Below are 27,673 nucleotides of genomic sequence, written 5' to 3'. Positions count from 1 at the left end.
CATGTACATGTATGCATAAAGTTTCCCCATTGACTTAATTTCGTACTGAAACAATGAATGAATCACTGAAAGCAGAAAAGTAACCACAGCAAAGCCCCAAAATTCTGGTGACTTTTATGCTTTTCAAAGCAGATGTAACACTGAAGTCTCTGCCTTTAATAATCAAGGTAATGCTCATGAATATGAAAATCTGCATTAGCATAAAAACCAAAAAGGGCGCCAAAATAACCTGATGATTAAAATAGTTAAATGGGACACAAGGTATATTTAAAAGACTGTTTAGAAAAATTCCATTACATGGGCCCTTGAAACATTCCTAGAAGAGGGAATCAGACGAAAGAGTACATAAACTGCGGCTCGATCCACATATACATGCATGGTGCCATGGGCGACACTGAAGTACTGTACTGTGTTCCACAATATTAAAGAATTCATCATTGGCATGCATAGGGGTGCCTGATAAGAGTGCACTGTACATAGGAACCGAATGAGCAAATATTGACATATTGGTGTCTCCATGGCTCCAAGTTTATATGTCTGTGCTTATGTCACTAGCGCAGAACAGGTTAACAATAATCAAGGTCCTACATACGTGTTAGTGGCAAATGAAACACAATAATCTACATGTAGTCTGCCATGTGTTTGTGTGAGCAGAGGCTAATGTGTAATGTCATTTAATTTGCCCATCAATTTTATTAGTGTTAAAAAGTACTGGCATAAATGTTATACAAGTTAAAAATTGTAAATTTTTGAAGCACATGTATATGTACGTGTATTAAAATGATATTACTGTAGTGTTCACCTTTGGCTATCATGGTTAATTTTCTTGTAGTATAAACAGAAGGACATGTTTGATAATATTGTATCTTGAGTGGACTAAAAACAGGGCCAAAAGCTTTCTTTTATACCTAGTGGCTGGGACATGCAATATTCAATGTAGCTGTTATTGCATCTGCTGAATTCGGGCGATTCACAATGTACCGCGCTGCGACCATCGACCATCTCCCACAATGCACAGGGAAAAATGAACTCTCAGTAGCAAACTCTTGGTTGCGCACAGCATTGTGGATCACCCAAATTAAGCAAGGTGCTGTAACTTAACCAAAAGAGGTGAAGGTAATTTCAAACTTTATAAAGTTGTTTTCCTGTTGAAAATATTAGACTAGACCTTTGTTTATTTTGACTTACCCCATCAACTGCAGGCACTAGACACAGTGCGGGTGTCAGGAGACCATACAGACCAAAGTTCTCCTGAGCTGAACGCTGCTTAAATGTTCTTATTCTGGATTTGGGAGGCTCTGGTTTCTTCCCAAGTGCCGCTTTCTGTCTCTCAACCGAGTCCACATCGTCCATCAACCGTGCTTTGCCATTGCTTGTGAGACTTCCCCTGGCAGCCTTCACCTGTATCACGGGATCAGACACCACGGCACTCTTGCGATTCCTGGGTTTCTTCTCCCATAGTGGGGAGGTGCTGCGATTCAGCACAGGTGAGGGAGTTCTGACCAGTATGGGAGAGTTACTCCTTGGGGAAGTTGGCGTCAGTGTACCGTCTACATCCCCTGGGGGTGTGTGAACGGTCCTTATTGGGGAACCCCTGCCAGTAAGACCTGTTATAGGTGAACTACTCCTAGGTCTGAACCTAGCACTATCCATGCTGGCATGGTCTCCACCACTGACGTTACTGTTTGAATGTACTACCGGTAGGACTCCATTGGGAGGAGCTGGTGGGGTACCTAAGCGTCTACCAACATCTGGAGGTTTCTCAATGGGCGATGCTTTAAGTAGAAGCTTGTTTTCTGGCTCCATTACCCCATCTGGTGACTGTTCCTCAATCTCTCTCTCCATCTCCACGATGAAGTTCCTATAGGCGGCAACGTCAGCATCCTCTCCTTCCTCTTTCTCATTATCCATCCTGCCATAGCCTGCCTCCTCATCCATACGTTCTCACTGGAAAAGCTATAACGCACAATGAATGTCCACGTACATACATGTACACAAATCACCTACATGTAGGGAGGGAAGCCACGCAAGGCCTCAATTCTGCATGAATAGAGAACTTCATGATGTCCATTGATTTTCACCCGAGTTCTGGACTCTATAAAAAATCACTTCTGTGACAAACGGATGCTTTGCAGTGCCATTCTTGATCATTGATACTGCCCATCACATTGGTTCATAGATGATGTGCTTCCCGTCGATTCCATGATCAATCTGTGGAAACACAAGTAACAATTATCAGATAAATTGGCAGATGATTTGGGAAAAGTTCAAATACTTAAAACAAGTACTGAGAGTGATAACAAAACATACAAACAGGAAAGCTACACTAATGAATAAAAATACTATCATCACTTTGGCTTTCAGCCTAAATGTGCCAACCTTAAAGGGCCCATTAGGTGAACTGCACAACTAACTGCAAATCACGCAGTACATGGATTCAGATGTATTGTACATGTACATGTAAGTATGTTACCATTAATTTGAAGGGGGTATTTGGGTACTATCATACAGTATGAAAATTGTTTATCAAAGCATTTTCTTTAAAAAAAACACACAAAAAAACAAGCGTTTTGCCAGCATACTTACAAATTTAGACAATGTTCGTGTATTACATGTAATTACCACAATATGTTATTTTAAAACTCCTAAAAAACTTAAGTCTTGTCATTCAATTACTCCGTGGGGAAAAGTCTCTTTTCTGTGATGCCTCATAAATAATGAAAAAATTAATACAGTCAAAATCTCTTCTATTAACTGGTGAAAAGTAAATTCAATTTCACTGGTTAAGACTGCAAAGAATTTACACAGAACAAATGGGAAAGTTTTGACACTTGATAATGCATAACACCTCTTCAATCATTGGCTATTGCATCTTAGCTAACTCCCATGTACGTACATGTACATGAACAACATCACAGATCCTTTTCTCAGACCAAATAGAGACTCTGTTGGTTTAATCAAGCCAGTTTCTAATCAAGTACGTGTACCTCAAACAAGCGCTAGAAAAGATACTGCAAACACCCACCCAATCAATATTATTTTCTGGCCATTTCTCCTTGCGCAAAGAGAAGGTGAACAAATATTGACCGAAACGGAAGGTGATCAGTATCGATTGGGTAGCTTTATTCTCCAGTGTAGCTTATAAATACACACTCAATTCTGCAGACCACAATTTCATACAATTTGAGCAATGACTGAGTTTTTGGGTGGGAAAACAATTTATAGGAATAAAATCCAAAAAATAAATGCCAAATCAATTCAAATATGGTATGTTAGACATGAAACATGCATGTAAGGCTCATAACATTTTTTCATGGACACTTACAAATTGAGTTAATGGAAGGAATTAAATTGCTTAAAATGTCAACTGAAAAAAAAAGCAAAAACAACTCAGATAAGTTGCAATTTTGGAGGATGAGAAATTGCCCAAACAAATTCTTGTCACCTGACTCTTTCAAGAAACACTCCCTCCCCTCCCACTTCCCCCCCCCCCCAAAAAAAAAACCCAACAAACCAGAGACAATCTTAAACAAAACCAGAAACCCACAAATTCTCTTGTCAGAAATATCCAGATTGAATTGAAATGACAGTCCCTCTAACTGTTGAAAAAGATACCAAAAACAAAGTTCATGTAGAAGATTCAAACAAATTTAACCTGCCATTTGTGACCAAGAAAAAAACAACAAATCCACACAGCTCTGATACTATTTGAACCCATTACTCCTTGTACCGTCCCAAAAAGAATACCCTGCTAGTTACTCCTTTTACTGCCCAAAACCATCCCAGCACTGAATGGTTTAGTGAAGTAAATAGTTAACTTAATACACAAATTTATGGGTATACTACATGTTCAGATGTATTTGCATACACAACCTACCTAACATTATACAGTTTAGATTTGAAACTGTATAGTACATGTAGGTAGGTCCAGAAAGTAAGCTCATAATAATTTGAACTTTAGAAAAGAAAGCATGTAGGAGTCTGACATTTACAATACTGGTCACAACATGTACAGGTGCATGACCAACTCAAAGAAGTCCATCCTTTATCGCTGTATTTAATGGCACATCTCTAAGAATCCTCCTATTCATGGCCTCAGTGCATAAACCATTCTATTCAGTGCCATGGAAACCAGCTAAGCCAACCTCAACCACCCCAAGCTTTTGATAATAGGGTCTGTTGGAGCGTAGAGAAAGGGTACATGGTCCAAGCTACATGTAGGACAATTGACACAATTGAGGGATAAAAGTTGAGGGTAAACAGGCATTAGCTTACACTGAGCCAAAGAATTCATTGTATGGTACATATATATACTGTAGCTATGTAGTTCAGCAATTTACAAACAGGATGCTGTATTCATGTAGATTAAACTTGTCATTGTATGGATCCCCAGCAGAAGAAACAGACATTGAAACTGACATTTTGCGTAGTTTATAAATAGAATGAAAAGAATAAAACTATCTTTGTCCATGATCCTAATCGCACCCATTCTATTAAGATTCTATTTATCCAGATTTATAAAGACTCTCTGAACAAATAAACCCCTAAAGAAGAGTGCTCCCTGTTTGCTGCTTTCCAAATCTGCAGCATTGCTAATGTTGCGAGAATTCTGACTTTCGGCGCGGTCCCTGGCTACATGGTTACAGGTTTATGGCTTGTATATTTTGTGACTGGCACCCTTGAACAAAGATGTTGACAAAATTGGGCTGGATCGGACAGCTCAGTTGGCGCAGCCCCTGAATGGCAATCCAGAGGCCACAGATTTAAATCCTTCTCTAGGCAATTCCTTTGTTCAACTTTATAATTAAGATTCTATTTAATGTAAACAGAATTCTGGGGTTTTTTTCTCGCAAAATCACAAAAGTAACCTTTTTACAAACAAAACCAGAAATCATGACACACACATGTAGCTACAGGTAACTGTATTTGGCAACCCAAATTAGAAAAGCCACATTCTAGGGTTTTAGTTCTGTGATTTTCAGGGGCACACTTCATTGGTTCTGTGGCAAATGATAAATTAAAACAAACAAACAAATCCAGACCTTTGCTTCTCTCTGGGGGTCAAACAAACCCTCTAAACCTACCCTAAATATTGGCCGGAAAATGACACATCCAAACTGTTGATATTTATTTGACCAAAAGAAAAGTAAGGGGCGATATTAAAGTTTCCTTTTCAGCAGTATTGATGCATACATGTACTTTGGGAAAAAAACTGTGACAGTTTTACATCAAAAATATATTTCCAATTGCTAGGCTCGACCGCTCGAGTTATTTAAATAAAAAGTAACAAATTATCTCCTGATTTAAAACCAGTCAAATGCAGAAATTGCCTATGGGGGATTGAGTAAATATTGACTTGCTATGGATGACAAGTGGCTGCCTGGCCAAAGTAAACAATTTCCAATCATTTTCTGCTACAAAACACGCACTGGTTTCTGCAATCGAATTTGATTGCTATCACATTGGGAGCTCCATGAAAGTTCAAAATGCAGTACTGTGCATCTTGTGCAAGTAACACCTCATGTGTTTCTCACGTTTATTATTTGTATGTTGAAGTCAGAATGTTAAAATGTGTTAAAGTTTTTAATCTTTCCCTGCTATTTAAAAGAAATTACTGATTGCGTGTACACAAGAAGCAAGGTGCTGGAATTAAAGGCTTTCTGGACTCATTACTGAAAAGAACAGTAGGCCTAAAACCTCTTGAACCAATGAAGCCTACCAGAAAATTAGTCCAAATTTATTAACATGCATACGAATGAATTCTATTTGAGATTTAGTTTTAAAAATGAGCTAAAAATTATTAGCAATAACTGATCACTGGGTACAGGATCCCGATACGGCAATGGATGGATTATGTACATTTTGTACACACAATTTCTGGCTTATTTTACACAGAACCTCATGAAAACAAAAATTGAAAACGGGTTTTGAAAAACTGTGCATTTATTCTTATTAAGGGTGGAGGGTTGTTTTCTCACAGGTCTGTTTCTGATGTTTTATGGTTGTATACTTGTGGTATGACACATCATGGAGGAATAAGGTGTTCTTATTCCTCCATGGATACACGTAGTAAAACATTTCCCTTTCATTGGTTGATGTCGCAACACATCAGGGAGGTTTAAGTAGTGATACACGACTACCAAACAAGTACACCTTCAACTGGCAATCGTAAGTGAGGTTGCTGGTGGTAGGACAGGACGCTGTATTAACGCAGTATTGTTAACGTTTCTCGATTGGAATCAAAACCTTCCTGAATTGTCCCATCTTTTCTACTGTTTAAATCATTGGCCTACTTTTCACATTGATATAAAATTAAAAACTGCACATTTAGTAGTTAGCCTAGTTGCTATTTTGCAATAGGCTGGTTCTGCCCTAACATTATCGTTTTGATTTTGTATTCAGGGGGCGGGATTCACTGCTGGCTACCTGCGACCATATCAAAAGTCCGAAGGACAATGGAGGGACCGGCAACCAGTCTACCAATGACCTGGATGGAAATCGCTGCTAGAGGGCGTACTGGCAACGCCAAAAGCTACATTTCCAAAGCAGCGATGATAGAGTTGATGCTATAGATTCCAACTATACCATTGAGTACGGTTAAGTTTAACCCTATCATTTCTGTGGCCAAAGGATTTCCAAAATATTTTGTCAACTTTTGAAAATGAAGCTAATTAGGCGTGTACAATAAAACAAATACAATGTTCATTTTTGTTTATTTTCTACTTTTTAAAAAATTTGTGCAAATTTACGGTTCCTTCGTGTTGGCTGATTTTGACTGCCTTGTCCTACATGTACTTCGTGTCGCGAGAAAGTCAAATCAGCCAACACGGTCCGGGGGGGGGGGGGGGGGGGGGGGGGGGCATGGGGGTCGGGATGTGTCCCTCCCCCCCCCCCCCCACCCCTTTTTAAAGTGGGGGATATCATATATCATTTGTCCCCCCCCCCCTTTTTTCATCATGGAATAAAAATTGTAGCCTACATTTGATTCTACAGCTCAGAATAGCTGATTGAATGACTCCTAACTTGAAAATCAAGTTTCAGTGATGATCTTTTGCTCAAACAAATTGGTTAAAGTGGTCAGAAATTTCCTCAGATCGCATCACAAAGAATCTAGAATCCAAAACTTGTCGGGGCCCTTAAGGGGAAAATACAACATTTGCAAACATCAAAAAATAAAACTACCAAATCATTTTGAAATACCTTGCTGGACTGTTAGTGAATGACAGTGTAAAGCATCCTGTAAATCATGGCACCTGGTATACTGTCATTTTCAAGAAAAGTGGTATTTTTGTATCAATTTCCAACGCTGGTCGGCCGACCAGCGTTGGAAAAACTGGCTTTTTTTCCTTCAAATACTGGCCCCAATTGACCATCGCACTTGTTTGCAATCGATTACACACCTATGAACGGGTACAAGCCAGCTAGACTGGTTCCCTGACCTTACAAATCCCCAATGTATGTAAACTGCTCTGTTTCTTCTTATATGGAGTCAGGGAACCAGACTACAGGAGAATGATTGTTTTTCTTGGTTTTATAGCATTTTCGAACCCAAAACCTCAAAAAAGTCAGTGTAACTATATTTGCTATATATTTCCAACCCCCCAATTCCATCCATTTCTGAAAATTACAGCAAAAGCAAATGATGTATATTCCCTTTAAGCGGGCCCCCATCCCCATACCGTTATGGCTTCGTGCTCGCATTAGTTCTGATCAAAGTATGGTCCCCCCCCCCCCCCCGATTGACGCCCTTGCCAACCCCTCATGATCATTCATTTCACACTTCCTCCCCTCAAGGCTCAACCATTATCTGTGGATATAAATCCTGCACATACATATGTGTAAACATACAAAGTCAAAGTCACAGTCATAATGACCTCTGAAGTTTGACAATGGTGATGACACAATTTACCACGTGACAAGCCGTTACTTCTAGAACTAGAAAGCACTCAGCGGGCACAAGCCTCCACCAAAGCTCAACAATTCCCCGCCATATTGTCAGTACATGTACGTGTACACCCAAAAGAAATACTTGCATAAATGGTGAAGAATCCTTTAAAAAAAATCCTGGAGTCAGACCCAAATACGGATCACTTCCAAAATCTGATCAATTTGTACTTGTACCAAGGACCACCCCTATACAAATTTTCACACAAATCCGTCCGTAACTTTCTGAGTTATCGTGTTAACAGACCAACCAACCAACCAACCAACCAACCAACAAATGCAGATGAAAACATTTCCCTCCTTGGCGGAGATAATTAGAAGGCACCCGTGTGCACGTGCGGAAACACCGGTGCCTTCTCAAGTTCTTTTATAAATTAAATAAATTAAATAAATTAAAATAAAATCTAAATTCTAATTCTAGAAGTACATGTATCATGCCATAATCCCATCGTCCCAAGCAAATTAATAAAATTTACAACATTTGCAAACATCAAAATACAAAACGACCAAATTATCATCATCATGACAGTCTCAAGCATTCTGTAAAATCATGGCACCTGATGCCTACTGACATTTTCAAGAAAAGTGGGGTTTTTTTATCAACAGTGCTGGTCTGCTGTACAGCATTGGAAAAAACCTGGCTTTTTCAAATACCGCTCCCAATTTATCGTATTTAGTTAGGCCTAGTCCACATTTTCTTTGCAATCGATTACAGCATAAAGTGATAAACAATATTTGCTATAAAATACTAACCCGCCCCCCCCCCTAAAAAAAAAACGAAACACACTACATCATGCTATTCCCTTTAAGGCCTACATAACCCACTACTTAGATCATGACAATAATTATATAGTCCGAGTAACTTGGACCAAACTTATCGCTTTATCACCAGACCACGTCCAAATGTTAAAAAAAGGTGATAAGTTGGGTACAAGTTACTCAGACTAGACAATATATACACCAAGTCAAGAGTTTGGTGTTCAACTTTAATATAATGTCAATGATGAGTAGGCACTATGACTATGACTATGAGCATGAGCCTAAATTTAAACATTGAATAAAGTTGGATCACATGCCTACCTCAGCACCTGTTTAGTTGTCAACCTTTGTGATTCTTGAGCTTTATTCTCCAAAGGCATGACAGGCTTTTCTTCTATTTCTAATCACGTCAGTATATTCCAGTAGGCAGTAACTCAGTCCGGGACATGATCATGCCGGTTTAGAGTGATACAAACGTACATGTATGCATTTAACGTGCAGCTGCTGGTTAAGCAGTACGCTCACACCACATAGCTTTTTGATTGATCTTTACCCATTGTCATTGATCACCGTCGCAACAAGTGCTCTCTACGTCAATACGTCACGTTGATGCACATGTGTACGTGTGTACAACACACCCCGCACTACGTATGCAGGATACATGCACACTGCACAAAATTGCATGCTTCGCTTCGACCGTACAGGCGGATTGCCGCCCTCTATTGATCAGATCAACGTTAGTTCCTAGCCGGTGCTAAATCAGGAATTTATAAAATACAAAAGATGTGTTGTTTACGCACAATACTCGTGAGCGTCGCCAGGATTTGTTTCTTACTGAGAGCAAAATCACAAGCAGGAATAAAAAAATAAACGCGTGTAATATCCTTTTGCACAGCAAGGGTCTATGATAATGTGAGCACATTCGGCGATTAAATATGCAAGTAGACTGCATCTTGACATCGAGATTCTATTATGACCATTCAGCGGGCGCCTTCTATATCAGGTCTTCGGTCAGGTGTTGTATATAGGCCCGTTGTTGTATTACAAAAACATGGCATCCAAATTTACCAATCAACATGCTGGCCACCAGATTTCGGAATGAAATGACGCCATTTCGACTCCGATTGGCTGGAGTGGCGCGCGGGGTAGCATAAATGTGCATGCTTAGACGTTGGACCGGAGAGAGAGGCCTCCCGGTGGGACAACGGGTGATACTCAGACTAACCGGGGGGAGGGGTGCTGGCCAGTGATGTAGTGCCTTGATGCTGGGCCTTGGCCTTAAGGCTGCCTTAAGGCTGGATTTTAGGGCCTTGGCCTTGGCCTCGAGGCTTGAGGGCAAAAGCCTTGGCCTTGGCCTTGGCCTTGAGGGATCAGTGCCTTGCAATTTTGAGTCAAGGCTCTTCAAGGCCCATAGATTTTTGCATTTTCCAGATAAATCTGTTTGAAATTTTGCTGTTTCCATTTTAATTGTGTTACCATGGAGGAGGCAAACACCCTATAGATTTGTGTTGGGCACACTTCCACTTTTATAGCATCACATTTTGTTACCATTGTAGTAGATTTGCTGCAACAATATTCTGTACACTTGTGGGGCTAATGAGACGATCACTTAAATTGTATACAATTATGGAATAGATCTGATTGGTTGTATATGTCTCCCTGATAAGTGCTAAACATTTGCATGTATCTGTTTTAGATAATGCTAATATTTCTGACCATGTTGGCCCATCAAATAAAAATTTCCCAAATCAGTTTCTTGGATCCCCCTTTTGTTACACTCGGGAGAATTGTGCGTCAATATATCGTTATTTTGTTTTAGTTAAACCATATTCATGAAGACCTGAACTTATACTTTAATAGATACAATGCAGTCATAAAACAGTGTATGCGAGCATGTTGATTGCAATTAAAGACAAGTTGTTCTTCTTAATGAGCGATTCGTGATGATGTGTCATGTGACTATAATTAGTTCTATATTAGTGGTCATTTTATAAAACAGAGCCTTGGCCTTGGCCTTAGCCTTGAGGGTTAAGCCTTGGCGTTGGCCTCGAGGCTTGAGGGTCAAAGCCTTGGCCTTGGCCTTGAGGGTCAAAGCCTTTGCTCCAACACTGGTGCTGGCAGGCCCGCCGTCAAGGGGGGGGGGGGGGGGGCTGGTGGGGCTCGCCCCTTGGCGAGCAATTAGCCCCCCAACGGCAAAACCCATACATGTGTATTTTTGAACTTCAAGGTAGTGGGCCCCCTAGTTGGTATACTTTGCCCCCCCCCCCCCAGAGCTGACGACGGGCATGGGTGCTGGATACCTAACCATCTAAATAATGCAAATCAAAATTAGGTTTTGCCCTTCAACGACGTATAAACACTGTACACTCAGTGTGTTACCTCCCGAGTGACTAAGCGGCAAAAAAAATCACTCTGGTGGGACTCCTGCTTTCTATTTTTAAGCTCACACTACCTAGTAGTAGGTACTACTAGGTATATGCTTAAAACTGTGTAATTAAAAGGCGGCCGCAGGTGAACTTATGAAGTGCGCTATTTATTGAGAGAAAAATGAGTACTTGAACAGCAGCAGCTTAAAATCGCTATTATAGTAAACCGAACAATAATTGCTCAGTATTATATTACGAACAATTTCCGTGGATCCCGCGATCGATTTTCTCTTGATGAATGAGAATGTTTTCGACTGACAAACTGGGTCATGCAATAAGGGGTGGACCGCCGTGCAAGTCAAAACGTTTAAATTAATGACACTTTTGGAAGGGAAGGCTTTCAACAGAAACATTGCTTTGCGTCGAGAAGGGTAAGATGTTTTTCACAGTTTTCTAAAAAAGTATGATGTGAGTTAAAATTAAAAGTTATAGTTATTAATGTCCGGCCTGCTTCAGATTTATTGTATTGTTGTTGCCTTGAATCGGCCAAAAGCAATTTGTTTTTGCCTATGGGGTCCATGGAGGACAATAGGGTCCCCCATTTGGAGATGTGTTCAAAACATATGGGAGGTCTTCCTAAAAAAGTACAAACAAAAGAGGGACAATAGGGGGTCCCCGATTGCAGGCAAATACACACTGGCGTGTTTATATAAACACAGCTTTACCAGGAACAAAGGGCAACAATAGGGACAATGGTACCCCACAAGTCGGTCTTTAGAAATCTCAGTACCCCATAGGTAAAACGCTGTGGAGTTTGAGATTTATACTATTTCAATAGGAACAAAGGAGAACAAAAGAAGGGAAGTCAAGTGGACAATAGTGGTATACCCATAAATACCCCAAAAACACGGTTGTGTGCGGGGGTTGGGTGGTTTTTTTTTTTGGGGGGGGGGGCCCAGCCCGAGATTTACGCCTCTTATATCTGGTTATGATAGTTATTCAAAGTTTTATATCCATTTTGTAAAACATGCAAAGTCTCAGAATCTCAGAATCTCAGAAAGTTGACTGGATATCGTCGCTAGGCATCATTATCCAGTCTCCTGTTTTTTTCCCGTCTATTTTGAATGTCTGTATAATGCTAACTGATCATGGCGCCCTACATGAACTTGTGACATGTTTTGAAGTCACTGGCTAAAATAACTAGACTGCGCAAAAAGAAGTTTCTTTTTCTTTGAACAGGGCGTCCAATGTCTAGCATGATTTTTGGCTTTTTCGCAATTTGCGAAAAAGCCTTTATTTTTGTTCTGATTCGGTTGAAACTTGGTATGTGGGTAGACCGGGATGTGTTATAGGTAAAAAATGAGGTGACGTCATGATGACGTCATCATGCGATTTTTATATGAATATTTGAATTTTTGGACCTTTTAGCAATATCTCACGAACGCAACATGCAAAATTCAAAATTCCTTTTTGTATTTCGTTTGTTAGGTGATAAGTATTTGCACAAAATTTTAAAAAGTGTGTGACGTCATCATGACGTCATCAAAAATGCGATTTTCCAAAACACATATAAGGAAAGGTCTGATCGTCATGAAACTTGGTGGGCAGGTAGATAATGGTACTAGTATGCTAGGTGCCGAAGTGACGTCAGGATGACGTCATCGGTCAAATTTTTATGATTTCTTTAATATTTATAATTTTATTTTGCTTCCAAAATTGCACACTTTCTTTCATTGGTTTGACTGTGAACTTGGTTCAAACCAAGACCACAATGACAAAATGTGCATTGAGAAGGGTTTTCAAGATGACGTCATCGCAGGACATGTGACGTCATGTGATAAAGCTATATTTTTGGAATTAAAAAAGTTCTACTAAGCATTGTGAACAACCTTTACCTGTATTTAAACACTCAAAAAAGTGACCGTAAAGGACAAACATAGCATAAACATTTATAAAATGCGAAAAAGCCCCGTGTTCTGTTTTCAAACAGACATACAGCTCTAGTTTCACGGTCATTATAATTAGTCGGTAAACCTGGGCTTAATAATGATAACAACAGGCCTCCGTAGCAAAGAAAGTGACAGACATGCGGCGCGTATGCATGGTATGGCCTTCGTCTCCGCGATCCGCGCTGCGTGCGGCCCGGACGTACGTACCTACGCACGGTACGTTCGCAGCCGTACCCGCCGCGGCCGGTTGTACATAAAATACATGTACAGTACATATATGCATACGACGCGATCGATCGCGAGTGATGTGAAGTGTGAGACTCGAGCGGAACCGTACCAAATTACATTAGTCACTAAATTGCCTTCAAATAGGTAAGTTCGGACATTTGGGTGATGGGGTTTTAAGTAAAGGAATAAACAGATCCTCCCAACTGACGGAAATTGGAATGTTGCTTACTAGCTGATCGAAATTCAGAACCAGGGATTGACAACATTTAGGACTGCGGCTGAGCAGGTTCTTGTCAAATTGGAAGTTCACACTTTTCGCCCCACTCGGTACCAGTTTACATGGGGCGAAGAGGCAACTACATTCTAGCACTATTCTATTTCTATGGTGGCCCCGCCGGAGTGCCATACATGCCATACAGTCGTTTTCCTAGTTCCGGACTTTTCCTAGTTCCGGATCGGGGAAAAGTTCCGTACTCGGACGTCAATTTATCTGCTGCCAAACATATTAATTGTCACCTCACCTTGTCATTTGAACCAAGAGAAATCCAGGAAGCTGTGTAAAGGTGAAACAAATTTACTCAAAATGTGTTTTTACTAGAGCACATTTTGGATGCATACGTCGTGCAGAACTAACTTGAAGCAGCCGGTCAAAACTGATTGTAGTGGCTGAAAGACAGCGGTACGTTATACACGTGACATCAACAACCATGACGTCGCATGAGCCTGCCAATGAAAGTGCAATACGCCATTATGAATATTTATTTTCTCATGAATATTTAGTTTATTTCAATGGATACTTCAAATACGTCCAAAGATTGATTATTGCAACAGCGATCGTGCGCGGCCTAGCGGTTAAGAGTCTCGTGTATCAAGCAAGCGTCAGAGGTTCAAATCCCGATGAAGTAACTGACTGATTAATAAATAGAAATTAAGGAAAGGAGAGGGTGAGAGTAGAGGAGGGAAAGTGGAGGAATAACCATAAAAGATGTAACTTTTGGCGCTAGAAAATCAATTGAAAAAAGTGACGTCCGAGTACGGAATTTTTTCCGTGCATTGCTTAATTAATTAAGATAGTGGATATTTTGCCGGAGGTAATGACGGCAAACTAATGTTTACTAAAGGTTTGCCGGCGGCAATCCATATCAACAGAGGGCGCTGTACTCTTTTAGATAGGGCTGAATTATAAGTTGTATTAAATTCCCACCAAATGTTGTGAAGCACGTTTGGTGTAGTGGTTAAGCAAAAGCTCTAGTGAGCGGGATGACTCGGGTTCGATCCCGACCCCGGCCACATTTTTAAGTGTTTTTTTCCCATCCCCAAATAAATAAGAATATTCTTCTTTTATTATTTTAACATGTCTCAAACATTTTATTGCAGAGTATTACATTTTCTTTTTCAGATTTGTGGCTCTGGAGGATTTTTTTTAAAAGGGAAATAAAGTCCGAAATTGTAAAAAGGTCTGAATCCCATCTTGTGAATATGAGGTTACAACGATAATATTGGCATGGAGCCAGACTAAAATTTGTCACCGTAAAATGTTTTTAAGTACAAAAAAACAGTAACTGCGCATGTTCAGTGCATATCCGGCAAACTAACGTTTACTAAAGGTTTGCCGTCTCCGGCAAAATATCCACTGCCATTAATTAAAGGAAAATGTTAATTTTTGTATGCTCCTTGATACACAAAGATCTTTTTGATGAAATCTTTAGATTAGTAGAGGAATTTTGGCCAGATTTCCGACTCGCACTTCGACATGTTATCGCAGGAGCTGCGAATCGACGATAAATTTTCTCCTCGGTACATCACTCGTACCGTATGATTTCGAATATTTTGTTTATACACTACAGTCGTATAAACTCTTCCATCGAATGCTTGTAATATTTGAACATTTGCCAACGAATGACCAGATTGCCTAGTTCCGGATGGCGCATGCACTTTCGACCCAACTACACGCGCGTTAATCAATTTTGTGTGATGTATTCTGTGCTGGGTCAAAGATTTTTGGTCCGTGCATGAGTTCGTGCCGTTGGGCTGCAGACAAAAGTTTCAAAATCATTTACATTTTTTCTCTTTTTAAAATTGGAAAAAATGTTGCAACCTGACGCCACTTCCACGATTGTGTACAAAGTCTATGGAGAGTCAAGAACATTTTCTAAGTATTTCCTAACAAAATTGGAAATATTTTTCAGTGCCAGATTCATGTCAGATTCTTTTTTTGCAACGAATAACCTTCATTGAGATGATATATGAAAAAAAAGTGGCGTCAGGTTGCAACATTCTTTCCTTAAAATTTGCTGGATTTCTTTTGAATGAACTATTTTTCGAAATGAAATAATAATTTATCAGAAAATATGCTTGATTCTGTTAGTTCTGGCTGAATAAATTGATTTTCTCGCATGATATTTTTTTTCGCGCGAAGCAGTTTTTGATCGATTCGGAACTGATTGAATCGATCCGGAACTAGGAAGAGTGACATCGGTACTTTTGACGTCGTAAAGTCAAAATATAAAGAGCTTAAATTTGGAAAATTATTTTGTAGTACATGTATCTCCATCACTCAAAGTAAACTTTTTAACCAATGTCACTTGAATTCGTGGAGTAGTTGAAAGGCGTTCGACACAGTGCCACACCAGAAACTCCTTCAGAAGATCGATCATTACAGCATCAGGGGCATTTTGATTAAAGCTACAGTCCATCATTTGCAGCTAAAAAGTAACTGACGTTATTATTGTTGAAAAACATACTTGGTTGAAAGATTGTAAGGGGACTAAACTCCCTGTGAAATTATTCTTTCTGGCAAGCTGTTATTTTGAAGAAATCAACGAAGGAAGGCCTTTCCAATGGTGCGTCAAAAGAAGCACCGTTGGAAATTTCTGTTAGTAGTTCGTTATTTTATTCGGCGGAGCACGCGCAAGTGTTGGCTCGCCGCACACGTTCTCGTGGTTGCTTTAATTTGTCGTTTCAGTGCGCGACATCGTGTAGCTGCAATCGGCTCAGTGAGAACGTGTCTCGGACGTTGAATCTGAATTCAGGCCCAATTCAAAACATGATTCAGCAACTTTTAATTTGAAATCGAAATCCTACAATGCTGTTTTTTTCCTCAAAATATACACCTGAAGCTGAGCTGATACTTCATCCGGTTAGTTGTTCAGCACCCTTCTTTAGATTTTGAGCATGCTTGTTGCTTCAAACGAACACAATGCACAAATTACAAATGATGGACTGTACCTTTAAACATTTTTTTCAATCACTATCTTTAACTTTATTTGAGATGATAGGCCTGTCGGCCTACAGGCCTGCCAACTCTCAAGCTCATTTGAGGTTATTCTCCCGTTCTCATGCCCACACAGAGTTTCTCATGCTTAAAAAAAGGCAAAAATTAAAATAAAATAAGATTGATATGATGATAAAAAACATATAGGAACACTCCCTTTAGGGGTCTTATAGTATGCTTTTACCATTTTATATGAAAAGTATTGGCAGAAAATGGGAGCTTTCTGTGTAAAAATAGTGCAATGTAGACAGCATTAACTCAACAACGTCCATTTACTCTGAAGCAGTTAAGATCAAAGAGGGATCTGCCCAAGCTTTGCTTGAATGCTGGTCAACATGCCTCATGGCCAAATTGCCCCCCCCCCCCCACCCCACCAACTCTCTAATATCCCGGAAATACCATAGAAAGGTATTTAAATGTAAAAGGTTGTCAAATTTTATTAACAAGTGCATTTCCTTTGAATGGAAAGAATTTAAGGCTTTTCTTTTTGTCAATTTTTTTTAATGTAAAAGATGTAATAAAAAGGTATTAGGATGTGAATTAGAGTTAAGCTATGTGAGTTATTGGTAATTGTCAATGAATATACTTATGTTTATTTTATCTTCCATGTGCAGGTCTCTTCATCAGAAAGTACTGATATGTTCTTGGAATGATTCGTAACATGGGTTGATGCCAAGTCATGGCCTGCTCATAAATGACAGAACTCAATTGATGACTTGTTCTAAAGATTTTGACAAGAAAGAAAAGAGTCAACAAAACTCATTGTAGAAATGGCTGGTAGACTCAATGGACCGCCAACTGGTCCACCCAGAGTCCCGTCAGACGACGAACTTGCTCGACTTTCTCGAGAAGAACTGGTGCGTAGGTTACGATGGACAGAGGGTGACCGTTTACGTAGGATAGCAGAGCACAGCAATATTATGAAAGATGTAAACCGACGCATGCAGGCTCTAAGAAATGATTCCCGGAGTGGTTCTACTGATGGTAACTCAAGGTTGCAGAGTGATAACCAGGAGCTGCGTGACCTCTGCTGTTTTCTGGACGATGACCGACAAAAGGGACGCAACCTGGCCGAGGAGTGGCAGCGATTCGGCCGGTACTCTGCTAGTGTGTTGCGGACTGAAGTTGTTGGCTACCAGGAGAAACTCAAAGAACTGGAATCGCAGCAGCAACAGCTATTGCAGGAAAACCTGGAACTGAAGGAGCTGTGTTTTCTGCTTGATAAAGAACGCCAGGCCAACAGAAGGAGTTCACTTTGTAGCCAGTGTAACACCACCCTGAATTTGGCTTCAAGAGCCCAGGGAGATGGGAGCTATGATAACGGTGTGGCAAGTCTTCCAGAGATGAGGCAGGAGATACCTTACTCCTCAAGAGGAAACCAAGGTAACAAAACATCACATCAATGAAATGAAGTAATCAATGAACACTGACCGATGTTCTGGTTTCATTTGAAGAGTTCAGTAAAATTATCAATGGGATAGTTTACATTGAAATATTGAATTGTTTTCAAATTGAAGAAGCCAAACAACCAAGTCATCCCTTTTCTTATTTACTTTAGATGATCAGAATACATACATTCGTCAGCTTGAAGACAGGGTACATGCGTTGGAGAAGGAGAAGCGACAGATGGGCCAGGTAATTCAAGTCAACTTATCTCATTCTCCCGTCAAAGAGGAAAATAATAATGCTGTGTGACCTTCACATTGTCTGGATATACAGCTTTCCCTTGCCGTTTACTGATTCATGCTGTCCTCACTGGACTTTTCGTCACAGGAAAATTGTCTTGGTTACTTTTACTGGGCAAAGTTTGGCAGCTGGACTTGGGCAAAGTAACTGAGAGGAAAGTGTCCCAGGCTGTTTGCACTGGACTTAAAATGGCAAAAATATTCGTTGTCTTGGTGAGTTTTATCCCCAAAAAGTTTCATTGCAGACTTGGCTTACAGCCGTGCCCATATTGGACTGTTTTTGTTAAAGCTCGCTGAGACGATGGGTACTTTTGCCCAGGGGAAAAAAATCTCTTTTCCCCGAGACTAAAGGTCCAGTGCGTACAGCGTGAGTCGGTAATACAACAAGGAAAAGCTGTACATCTGGGCATTGCGTGAAGGTCACACTACACAGTCACACTGCGCACACACTGTGCATGATTTCTTAGGCTGCATTTCAATCATTGCTTCACACACTGCACTCAATTTTCTGGGTTTTTTTTAACGCAATCGTAGATATTATGGAAACTATTAGACGTTTTTGTGAAAGTCATCGTACACAATGTATGTAGATATTATGAACACCATTAGATGTATTAATGTACTCCATAACAAGTTAGTATATGTTGGCAAACAACGTTCCATAATTTCATACGATATGACTATCGAGTACATAGGATGATGTAGCATTTGCTAGGCTTTTTCTATGGCACCAGCTTACTAGGCTTGCCGTGTCTTTTTTTATGATAAATATATACATGCACATAGAGTTAGATTGATGGATTGGTACTTTGTATTTTTGTTGTCTAGGCCTCACATGGAGTTCAGCAGTATGCACCTGGACTCCAAAATGGAGAGCCACAGCCAGGGAAGCCCAAGGTCCCTCATAAACCAGACTCAATGGCCCATGCACTCAAGGTATGGCTTACACACTAACAACCCTATTATAGACGCAGTTCATTTTGGTTTCAAGTTGGGTCATTGTGTATGCTCTGTCATTTTAATACACAATGACTGTAAACCCTGTCAAGGATATTTTCACAAAATATTTCAGTTACCAGACTTTCCTATGTTCAGAAGAGATATGAATGGATGCCATTTTATGATCACTCTTGGTTGTCACTCATCCCATTTGTCATTGGTGATCTCCAGAACAAGTTGATCCTTCTTCATTCTAAGGTCAATATACATGTAATAAAAACTGAATGCGTGGAAATCAAATGATCCTGTCATCAGATACTGCCAGGATTTGGAAAAAAAGGATTACAGCAGTGAACTTCTAATAATTTCCCATTCCCTGGTGGCATTCATCGTTTGTTAGCTGTTTCGGTGTACACACCGAAACAGCTCTTGTTTCTGTTATTTTTTTTTTTCTCTTTTGTTTTTCAGACTTTTTTCTCATAAGATAACACGTGTTTTCGTTCTACAAGTCACTTTTGGCTTTTTTTCAAATCCGATCGACTTCAAACCTGGCACACACTTAGACCACCATCTGAAGATGTGCGCTGAAACTTTTCGTCATGCTGACGTCATCACATGATTTATTATAGAATTTCGAATATTTAATTTTTCCCATAGACTTTGTACACAGAAATTAAAAAAAAAAGTCAATTTTCAGAGGGCATTTTCGACACTTTGCCAGTAATTCATTTACACCAATCTTTGTCCAAGCAATGACCCTAATTCAAACAACATTGTGTCATGATGACGTCATCCGGTGTTTATTTATAGGCAATTAAATTGTGACATTTTTAATATTTAAAAATGTATAAGAAATCAACCGTACGCGTCCGCAGCATTCTGTTGCCGGCAAGTGGTAGAGTAGGTTGAGGTCTTTATTTCATTCAGTGTGCGTAAAATCACGTGACCCTTGCTTCCGGTCGAAAAAGGCCAAAACCGGAAGTGGCTTATTAGATATGAAAGTGGTAATAGATATGAACTTGCTTTTAACGGTGTTAGTCTCTTGGCTGATAGTTTTCTTCAAATCATCTACCGATGACGTCATGCAATCTTCGAGCGCCCTCTAGCGACAGGTTGAAAATTTGCAAAAATGTATTTTGAATAGATGTCTGTGGCGAAGTTTGTCGGAATCGCCTAAATATTGGTGTATATGATGACCTTGACCCACTTAAGACGTGTGCGAAGTTTAAGGTTTATGACGTCATCAGACCGGAAGTTATAATGAAAAGACCCTTTTTCCTTAGAAAATTCCTGAAAAATAAACCATGGCAGTTTTTATATTAGTTTTTACTTTAATTGTTTATTTAAGGGTAGGTCTAAAATATTTCAAAGCTTCGAGGCAATAAGCAAACTCGGACATGCCCTGCGTATGCTTAAAACTTCAGGTTGACAATAACTCTGCTTTAAAACATGCACAGGACGTGTATGTACATGTACATGTACATGCACGTACGTTGTACATATCGTATGTCAGTCAGCCCGCGCGCAGCGCACGTGTTGCTGAGGTCAAATCCTGTCCACAGTGACCGTTTTAGCCGATTTCCGGCTAACTTTGACAGATTTTATGTTCATGCATAGTCAGGGACGTATTATTAATAAAAACAAATCATAATGCGGAAAAGCCCTACCTTCTGTTGCAAACAGAATTTTTGCAAAATTTCGTAAAATGTGTGACGTCATCATGACGTCATCAAAAACGTGATTTTTTTTTTGGATTTACATATCAGGGTATGTCCGATCGTTATGAAACATGGTGGGTAGGTAGGTATAGATAAAAGCATTCAAAATCTGAAGTGACGTCATCATGACGTCATCATCTGATTTTTTATGAATTTTTCAAATTTTAATATTTTCTTCAAATTTTCGACCGATCGACCTCAGAGAACCTGATGTCCGATTGGGTTCAATGTCGGTATGCAGATATTCCAGGAAGTGTTATAGACAAAAATTGCAGTGACGTGACGATGACGTCATCATGTGTTTTATATGAATTATTCAATTTTTGGACCTTTTACTCATATCTCATCAATGGAACGAGGTTAATTCAAATTCTTTTTTGCAAAAGGTTTATTAGGTCGTAGATAGATACAGAAAAATTCAAAAAATGTGTGCCGTCATCATGACGTCATGAAAAAATGTTGTTTTTTTACATAGCATAGACACTTTTTGTATAGAATACGCATGTACATGTTCATTCGTCCTGGATGAAACTCCTTTACGGCAGTCATTAATAAAACGGTCGAAACAGCTCAGTGTTTGTCCACAAACACATTTCTAGTTATTCATTTGTGTTTGTTTTACTTAAACATGCGGGTACTGGCATTCCAAGCATTACATACTCAGTCTGTTAAAATATTTCTTCGAATGGGTTTTGCTGCAAACAATTGTTTAGATATCTCCTAGTGTTCCCTATTGTCATTTGGACTGTTTGTACAAGTGTACTTATTCAGGTAGATAGACATGCAGTTTACAGGATCAAAACATTGTAACACCTTTCTTTCACTCAAGAGCAGCAGACCTGTTTTGAAGTGTACCCTGAAATGTTATCTGTTTAATTCAGTGTGATCTGCCTATGAACTTAACCGGATGAAATATGGTCAGTTGTAAAGCTTTTCCTGTATTGTTTTTGCCTTTTTAGGTTCTGGAAGTGCATGATAAACTTGATTATGGGACACCAAGTGGTAGTGACACAGAGCACATGAATGACAATCACAAAGCTATTGTCAGAGAAATGTGCAATGTAAGTAGGCATTATACATTACAAGCATGACAGATAAACTAATCACTCTTATGGTCACATTGTCTCAGTAATACTCCTCATTTTTTGACTGATTGGACACTCAGGCAGACACATGAAGTGTGTGTACAGTGTTATAATTGTGTGGGTTTTCCCCACAATATTTAGACTGACATTTGATACCTATTCTGAAAACAGTGTTTATTCATAATTTCATCATACATTTAGGCCTACAAACTGCATGTACGTTATCCTCCTTGGAAATTAGAGATTGTAGTTTTCTTTTCTCCCAAATACATACATTGATCTAAGGAATCCGCAATGTTTATTTTTGAAAGCCTGAGAGGCTGTTTAATATTTCGAGACCTACCTACTGCTTTCCAGTTTTTTTTATGTTTGATGAACACTATCATTGCTGTGTACTGACTGTGTTGCAACTTTTCTTTGACCAACAATTAAGGCACCCATTAAAGTACAAAATACCATATCACAGAAATACTACTTACAACTGCAAAGTGCGAGTGAAGTATGATACAGTTGGTTAAGAAATCCTTTCAAAATTGTAGTTCTGTTTATTAAACATTTGTAAATTCCAAAAGACAGTTTACCCATTCCTATTGGTCGAGAGCCCGTCACGTGGCCGGTTTTAAACGGTTGATAAAGACATTGCTGGCCGGTCTCAAACACTTTTTCAGTGTCACATGAAATTTGCACCCCAAGAACTCGGTGCCAGCACTGTTTTTATTGGTTGAATGCGCTATAGAGAAAATACTACCAGTGACTCAGTATTTCATAGTCCTAAATTCAGACTACACCGGTACATCTGCGTTGTGCGCCACATCATGCGCGCGTCAATCTCCATATAAGGAGTTGTTTACCAGAGGGCCGTACCATTGTATAGCTAGAGGGATGTTTTGTTGATTGAAATCGTTAGAAATTTATAATTTTTGACTTGTTTTGACTTATGGACCGAAAAGTTTTGATTTTTGTGACCGAAAAGGTATTTATGAATGGGAATAAATATGTCCTTGGTCAGTATTAAACACTTTGTTTAAGACCAGTTGGAATCTGGATGCTGATAATTACCCTCGCATTCGGCTCGGGTAATCATCAGCATTCCAGACTCCAACCGGTCTTAAACAGAGTGTTTAACACTTTCCAAGCACACATATATTCCCTTACTGACAAATTTCTTGAACCGCTTAAAGATCTACAATAAACCATCACAACAAAGTGTTGTACTCCGTACACAACTCCAGTTTTGCTATCAGCTTGGCTAATTCTGTCTAACTCTCATTTTGTCAAAGCAAGCAGGTCATGCATGTTTTCAAGTATTGTAACTTTTGAAAGCTTGTGCAAAAGCATTTCTCTATTTCAATAGTTGGCAGCGTATAGACTTTGTAATAGTCATAAGGGTCAAACCATGTCACAAGCCCCCAGGTAGTCCTGATATTGCGTGTGCATGTGCTTTTCAGATACTTGTGTGTAAAAAGGGGGATTGAAATTGACTTCACTGCCATTGTATTGACGGAAATGCTGTCTGGATATTTCACAAACAAGAGGTTAAAGAAACCCAATTAATCATTTATATCAAGTTATTGCAAAGGTAGAGGATTTGCATGGATGACCCACGCCAATCGTTTACTTTTTTGATAACTGATTTCATAGTTAAAAATCATGAGCATCGTACAGAGCACATTATAAAATTCTCTCTTTTGAAGTGGAGATTTACACATTGTACCTCTTTGATGGTGTACAGGACTTCAGCTAGCATTTGAAAATGGGTGTCCATTGTGGACTTGAATTGAAAGCCAGGATGTCAAAGTTGCCTTAGTACCATGTTTTTACATACATTTCTGTTACAAAATTAGGTGTGGAAATAGCCAACAGGATGTCCAAAGGATGCCCAGACACCCCCTGGCCAAAACCCTGATTGTGAAAATGTACATCTTAAACCAGGTTTAAAAAAAGGTGTGTAACCATTGTTGACTTAGTATGTTTGTGTTGTCATGTTGTAGGTGGTATGGCGTAAACTGGGAGATGATCCAACTCGGCAAAGTAATCAGTCAGCCCCTGCAGTATCCGCACCCTCACGGTACCCAGGGGTGTCATTTGGACCCCCTGGTGCACCGCCCAAATATTCTGGAAGCACAGGAAGCTTGGACAGGAAAGGCGTCTGAATGTTTACTTATTGGTTGAGGTATTACTTCAATATAATACATTGTTACTCTTTTTGAATGTGGGAATGTATCAGAGTTTTTAGTTGAACAAAGAAATTAACTGGAGCAGAGGTTAAACCTACAACCTCCAGATTACCATACAGGTTTCAGAGTTTTAACCTATCACTTTTTTGTTGTTGGTGTATTTAATGTATTGATGGGTTAAGTGGGAAAAAATGGGACAAAAAGTTAATTAATTATTAGTAAAAATACTGATTGTTTAATTGCTTTGTTGATATACTAACTTTGAATGGGAAAATATTCTACATCAGTGGGATATAAGCTTACTGAACTCTAAATATCTTGAAAGTTACTCTATTCGTCAAAACACTAATATTTAGCTGCAAGCAAGCGTTTGTTAAATCATAACCTGTTCTGCGAGTGAAGGATTCTCTTTTTTAAACAGTTTTTGGGCCTATTTTATAATAGCACCAGAGTGTTTTATAAAAAAGGGACCTAATTCTGCATTACTTAAACCATCTGTAAAAACTGATAAAGCAACCATAAAGAAACTTTCGAGTGTTGACATAGTTGATGTTATAACACCTCACCCACAGATTCTGTGTCTTGATTGGCCGAGAGTGAGTCACATGATACTTTCTATTTTTGCTATCTTTCTGTGCATGGCCAAAAGTACTATACCCACAGCAACCAAAGTACCATACCATTAGCAACCAAAGTACTATTTCCACGGCGCGGTATTTGTGTGCAAATGCATGCTGGTTTGCGCGTTGCGCGTAGTGCGTTTTGTTCCAAAGAGAGCGCGCCACACAGTTGGGTTCAAACATATCGCGAAGGGGTACTTTGGAAGAGAGAAATACATTTTCCACCAATTTTGTATTGAAATTGAAGTTTATTTCAACTGTGTTCAGATTTAAATAATGGGGAAAAATAGAATGTCCATGGATCACCTCGGGAGGCTAGTTTTACTACACCACTCGAAGCATTCAATATTTGTATAGTATTTGATGACTAAGTCAATACAATACATATTCTGAAGCTGCTGCAAGGGTATGCATAAAGAGCCTAGTAATGCCAGATTTCTGGAGTCTTTGAAGTGAAGTCTAAGGGTGCGTTCATCTAGCTGACCCGGGTCGACATGGGTCAGCCTGTGCCGTTTGATTAGCTCTGATGTCATTCTCGGGGCTCACCCGGGTCAGCCACCACAGACCCTGCTCGTGGAGCAGAGTCAGTGGTGGAAGTACGTCACACGCATGCCTTGTTCATTCCAAGAGATTAACAAATATGGCGGCCGGATGGCGGAAATCTCAATTGGACTAAAAAAAATATAACTTTGTTTGAAGTCTAAAGGTAATCATTTATTGAGTTCATTGTGACTTTGTGACTATAATTTCCAGCCCAACTTTTTTGAGTTTCCCAATTGACTGAATAGCAGCAAAGCTCAAAGTAAGACCAAATCCGAAACGGGCATTTTGTCGGTGGTTACGGCCATGGCTATGGACGTCACAAGAGGATCGTAATTAGCCTTGCTGTTGTGGCTAACCCGTCTGCCTTAACTGGATTTTTCCCCCCGAGTTGATCGGGTGAGCTACTGGAACGCACCCAATGTTGATATACCATGACAAATTTTAAATGCTTTCAAATATCAGAGTTTTCAAAATTGGTTTAATATTAAACACTTTGGGATATTTTGCTGTTGGAAGTAAAAAAATCACATGATAGTTTTGGGCACATGAATATCAACTCTCCTGTTTCCATTTTATATGTTCCTGTATTGCCCCTGGTTAATAGTTACATATTATAATGCTGCTGTCATTTCCTTTCAGAAAGGTGGAAGTTATTATGGTCAGAATGCCGGAATGGTCAGAATCTTTGGGTTGTACTACAATGTTATTGAAATACAAACTTGTTCTGCTCGTATGCAGTGTTTGGTATTTTGATCAGCTGAAATACTGTTGATGTGAGCTGGATGGGAAACGCAGGAGAAGTAGCCATGATATTTATCCTTCGCACCCCTACTGTTTTCAATCAATGTTCTGATCAATTTGCCGTAATCTCATTGTATGTTTTGTTCAAGATACTTCCTAAAATTTCAAAATTGTATATACATGTATATTTACGTGGACGTTTTTTTTTTATGTTTGTTTATCAGTACAGTGTTCTTAACCATATTTTCTACCTAAACAAAGTTTATAATTCTAAGGTAGATCAGGGAAACTTCATTCTTTTTATAAGACATTTGTATTTGTATATAGCGTACTTCTTAGTTAAGATTATGTTATGTGGAGAGGTTTTGTTGAATTGGTTTGGGTTTGTGCAGGAGTACATGTACATACAGCTATTACTCCTGCAGCTGATCTTTCATTGGCCATCAGTGTCTAGCTCCTAGAAGACTTGGTGCAGTCAATACACTGATGGAATGTATGTGTACCAACCTGTATCATACGTACGGTGAACCACACGTACATACTGGTAGCGAGCTGCCCGGCTGCAGTGTTTAGTGTAGATGTGTGAAGCACAAAAGTTCATTCAGCGGAAGAATAAAATTTGCATGTAGTATGACATGACAAAATGTATTTATGTACTTATCATCAATGAAAACAGTATCTAAATTTGAGGTCAAAATGTAGGTACATGTACATGCATTTGACTACTTACTTGAGTACATACATTGCATTAGGTGCAGGAAGGTGCAAGCATCTCAAAAGCCAAAGAAAGTTATCTTTTTATCTTAATGAAAGACACCTAGATTCATTGGTTCTTATGTACATGTTTGCAATTTATAGTTGCTGGCGTAGAAAGAAATTATTTATAAATGGCTTCGCATTGGATGAGAAAGTTTGCTTAAAATTTCAGTTATCTTGATTAAAATGTAATAAATTATAAAGCTTAAATATAATGCATCACTCATGTGAATGTCAGGCGAAATAAATATGGTGTCGGAAAATGTTTTACAATTTTTGTTTGAAGTTGCATACCCTGTGCCCTTCAAAAACATGGATTTCTTTCTACTTGTGAAATTTTTAAGGGCTGTCATTTTGAACAAATGTACCTGGCCTGCAAGAACCAAATTATTGTCTGCCCCAAATAATTCGAATTTTGTAAAAAAAAAAATAATTAATAATTAACTGACCATGCATTTTTTTATTCTGTGTATCATTCAAAAGTGAATAACTGTTCAATTGCTAGGAAAATAGTGATTGAAAAAAAAATTCTATTTTTCGAGATTAAACTGGAAATAGCTTGGGGAATGCAACTTGAAATTAAATATGCATGTATTATTTGGCTACTAATAGTAACATACAGCTGTGTACAGCCAGTGATATCTGTTGGTGAAGTTTAAATAACAATAAGAGTATTCAGTGTTATGGATAAAGAGTTATTTTTTGATCCGTCAGATTAGCAGAAAGTATTGTATTGGGAAGAGCTCTGTTGAAGATGCAGTATTCGTCAAGTACGGAATTATACAATTTTGTTAACTTCAAATTTCTGTCTATAAATTTGTCTAAGGAGGTTGTATTAATTAATTGAAAGATGGTTGTGATACTATAGGACTAAAAAGCGTGATAAGCC

General features: G+C 39.1%; 2 protein-coding genes across 5 annotated transcripts in view; one reads left to right on the top strand and one right to left on the bottom strand.

The window, feature by feature from the left end:
- The window catches only part of LOC119742954, a 43,288-nt gene extending 33,943 nt beyond the window's left edge, over nt 1-9,345 (bottom strand). For 2 of the 4 annotated variants that reach the window (XM_038219241.1, XM_038219259.1), the window contains exons 1-2: nt 9,025-9,345; nt 1,189-2,211 (exon numbers count right to left, since the gene is read on the bottom strand). In XM_038219241.1, coding sequence (XP_038075169.1) covers nt 1,189-1,938 — 750 coding nt within the window. In that variant the 5' untranslated portion in view covers nt 1,939-2,211; nt 9,025-9,345. Of the gene's footprint in view, nt 1-1,188; nt 2,212-3,877; nt 3,900-9,024 lie in introns of those variants that run through there. The other 2 variants (XM_038219250.1, XM_038219255.1) reach the window with 2 other exon arrangements.
- Nucleotides 9,346-13,188: 3,843 nt separating this feature from the next.
- On the top strand, nt 13,189-24,800 carry LOC119742947 (coiled-coil domain-containing protein 85C-like). The gene is made up of 6 exons (XM_038219229.1): nt 13,189-13,390; nt 17,135-17,903; nt 18,079-18,155; nt 19,034-19,141; nt 21,822-21,923; nt 23,939-24,800. Exons 2-6 carry the CDS (start codon nt 17,291-17,293, stop codon nt 24,098-24,100), a joined length of 1,062 nt encoding a protein of 353 aa, XP_038075157.1. The 5' UTR covers nt 13,189-13,390; nt 17,135-17,290; the 3' UTR covers nt 24,101-24,800.
- Nucleotides 24,801-27,673: the final 2,873 nt, after the last annotated feature.

Source organism: Patiria miniata, unplaced genomic scaffold, assembly GCF_015706575.1.
Source record: "Patiria miniata isolate m_02_andy unplaced genomic scaffold, ASM1570657v1 HiC_scaffold_11, whole genome shotgun sequence".
Lineage (NCBI taxonomy): Eukaryota > Metazoa > Echinodermata > Asteroidea > Valvatida > Asterinidae > Patiria > Patiria miniata.
This window is presented reverse-complemented; position numbering and strand designations above follow the sequence as displayed.

Coding starts and splice junctions, on each gene's coding strand:
- LOC119742947 (XM_038219229.1), top strand. CDS start 17,291: ATGGCTGGTAGACTCAATGGACCGCCAACTGGTCCACCCAGAGTCCCG. Junction 18,156..19,033: donor AGAAGCGACAGATGGGCCAG/GTAATTCAAGTC, acceptor TTTGTTGTCTAG/GCCTCACATGGAGTTCAGCA. Junction 21,924..23,938: donor TTGTCAGAGAAATGTGCAAT/GTAAGTAGGCAT, acceptor GTCATGTTGTAG/GTGGTATGGCGTAAACTGGG.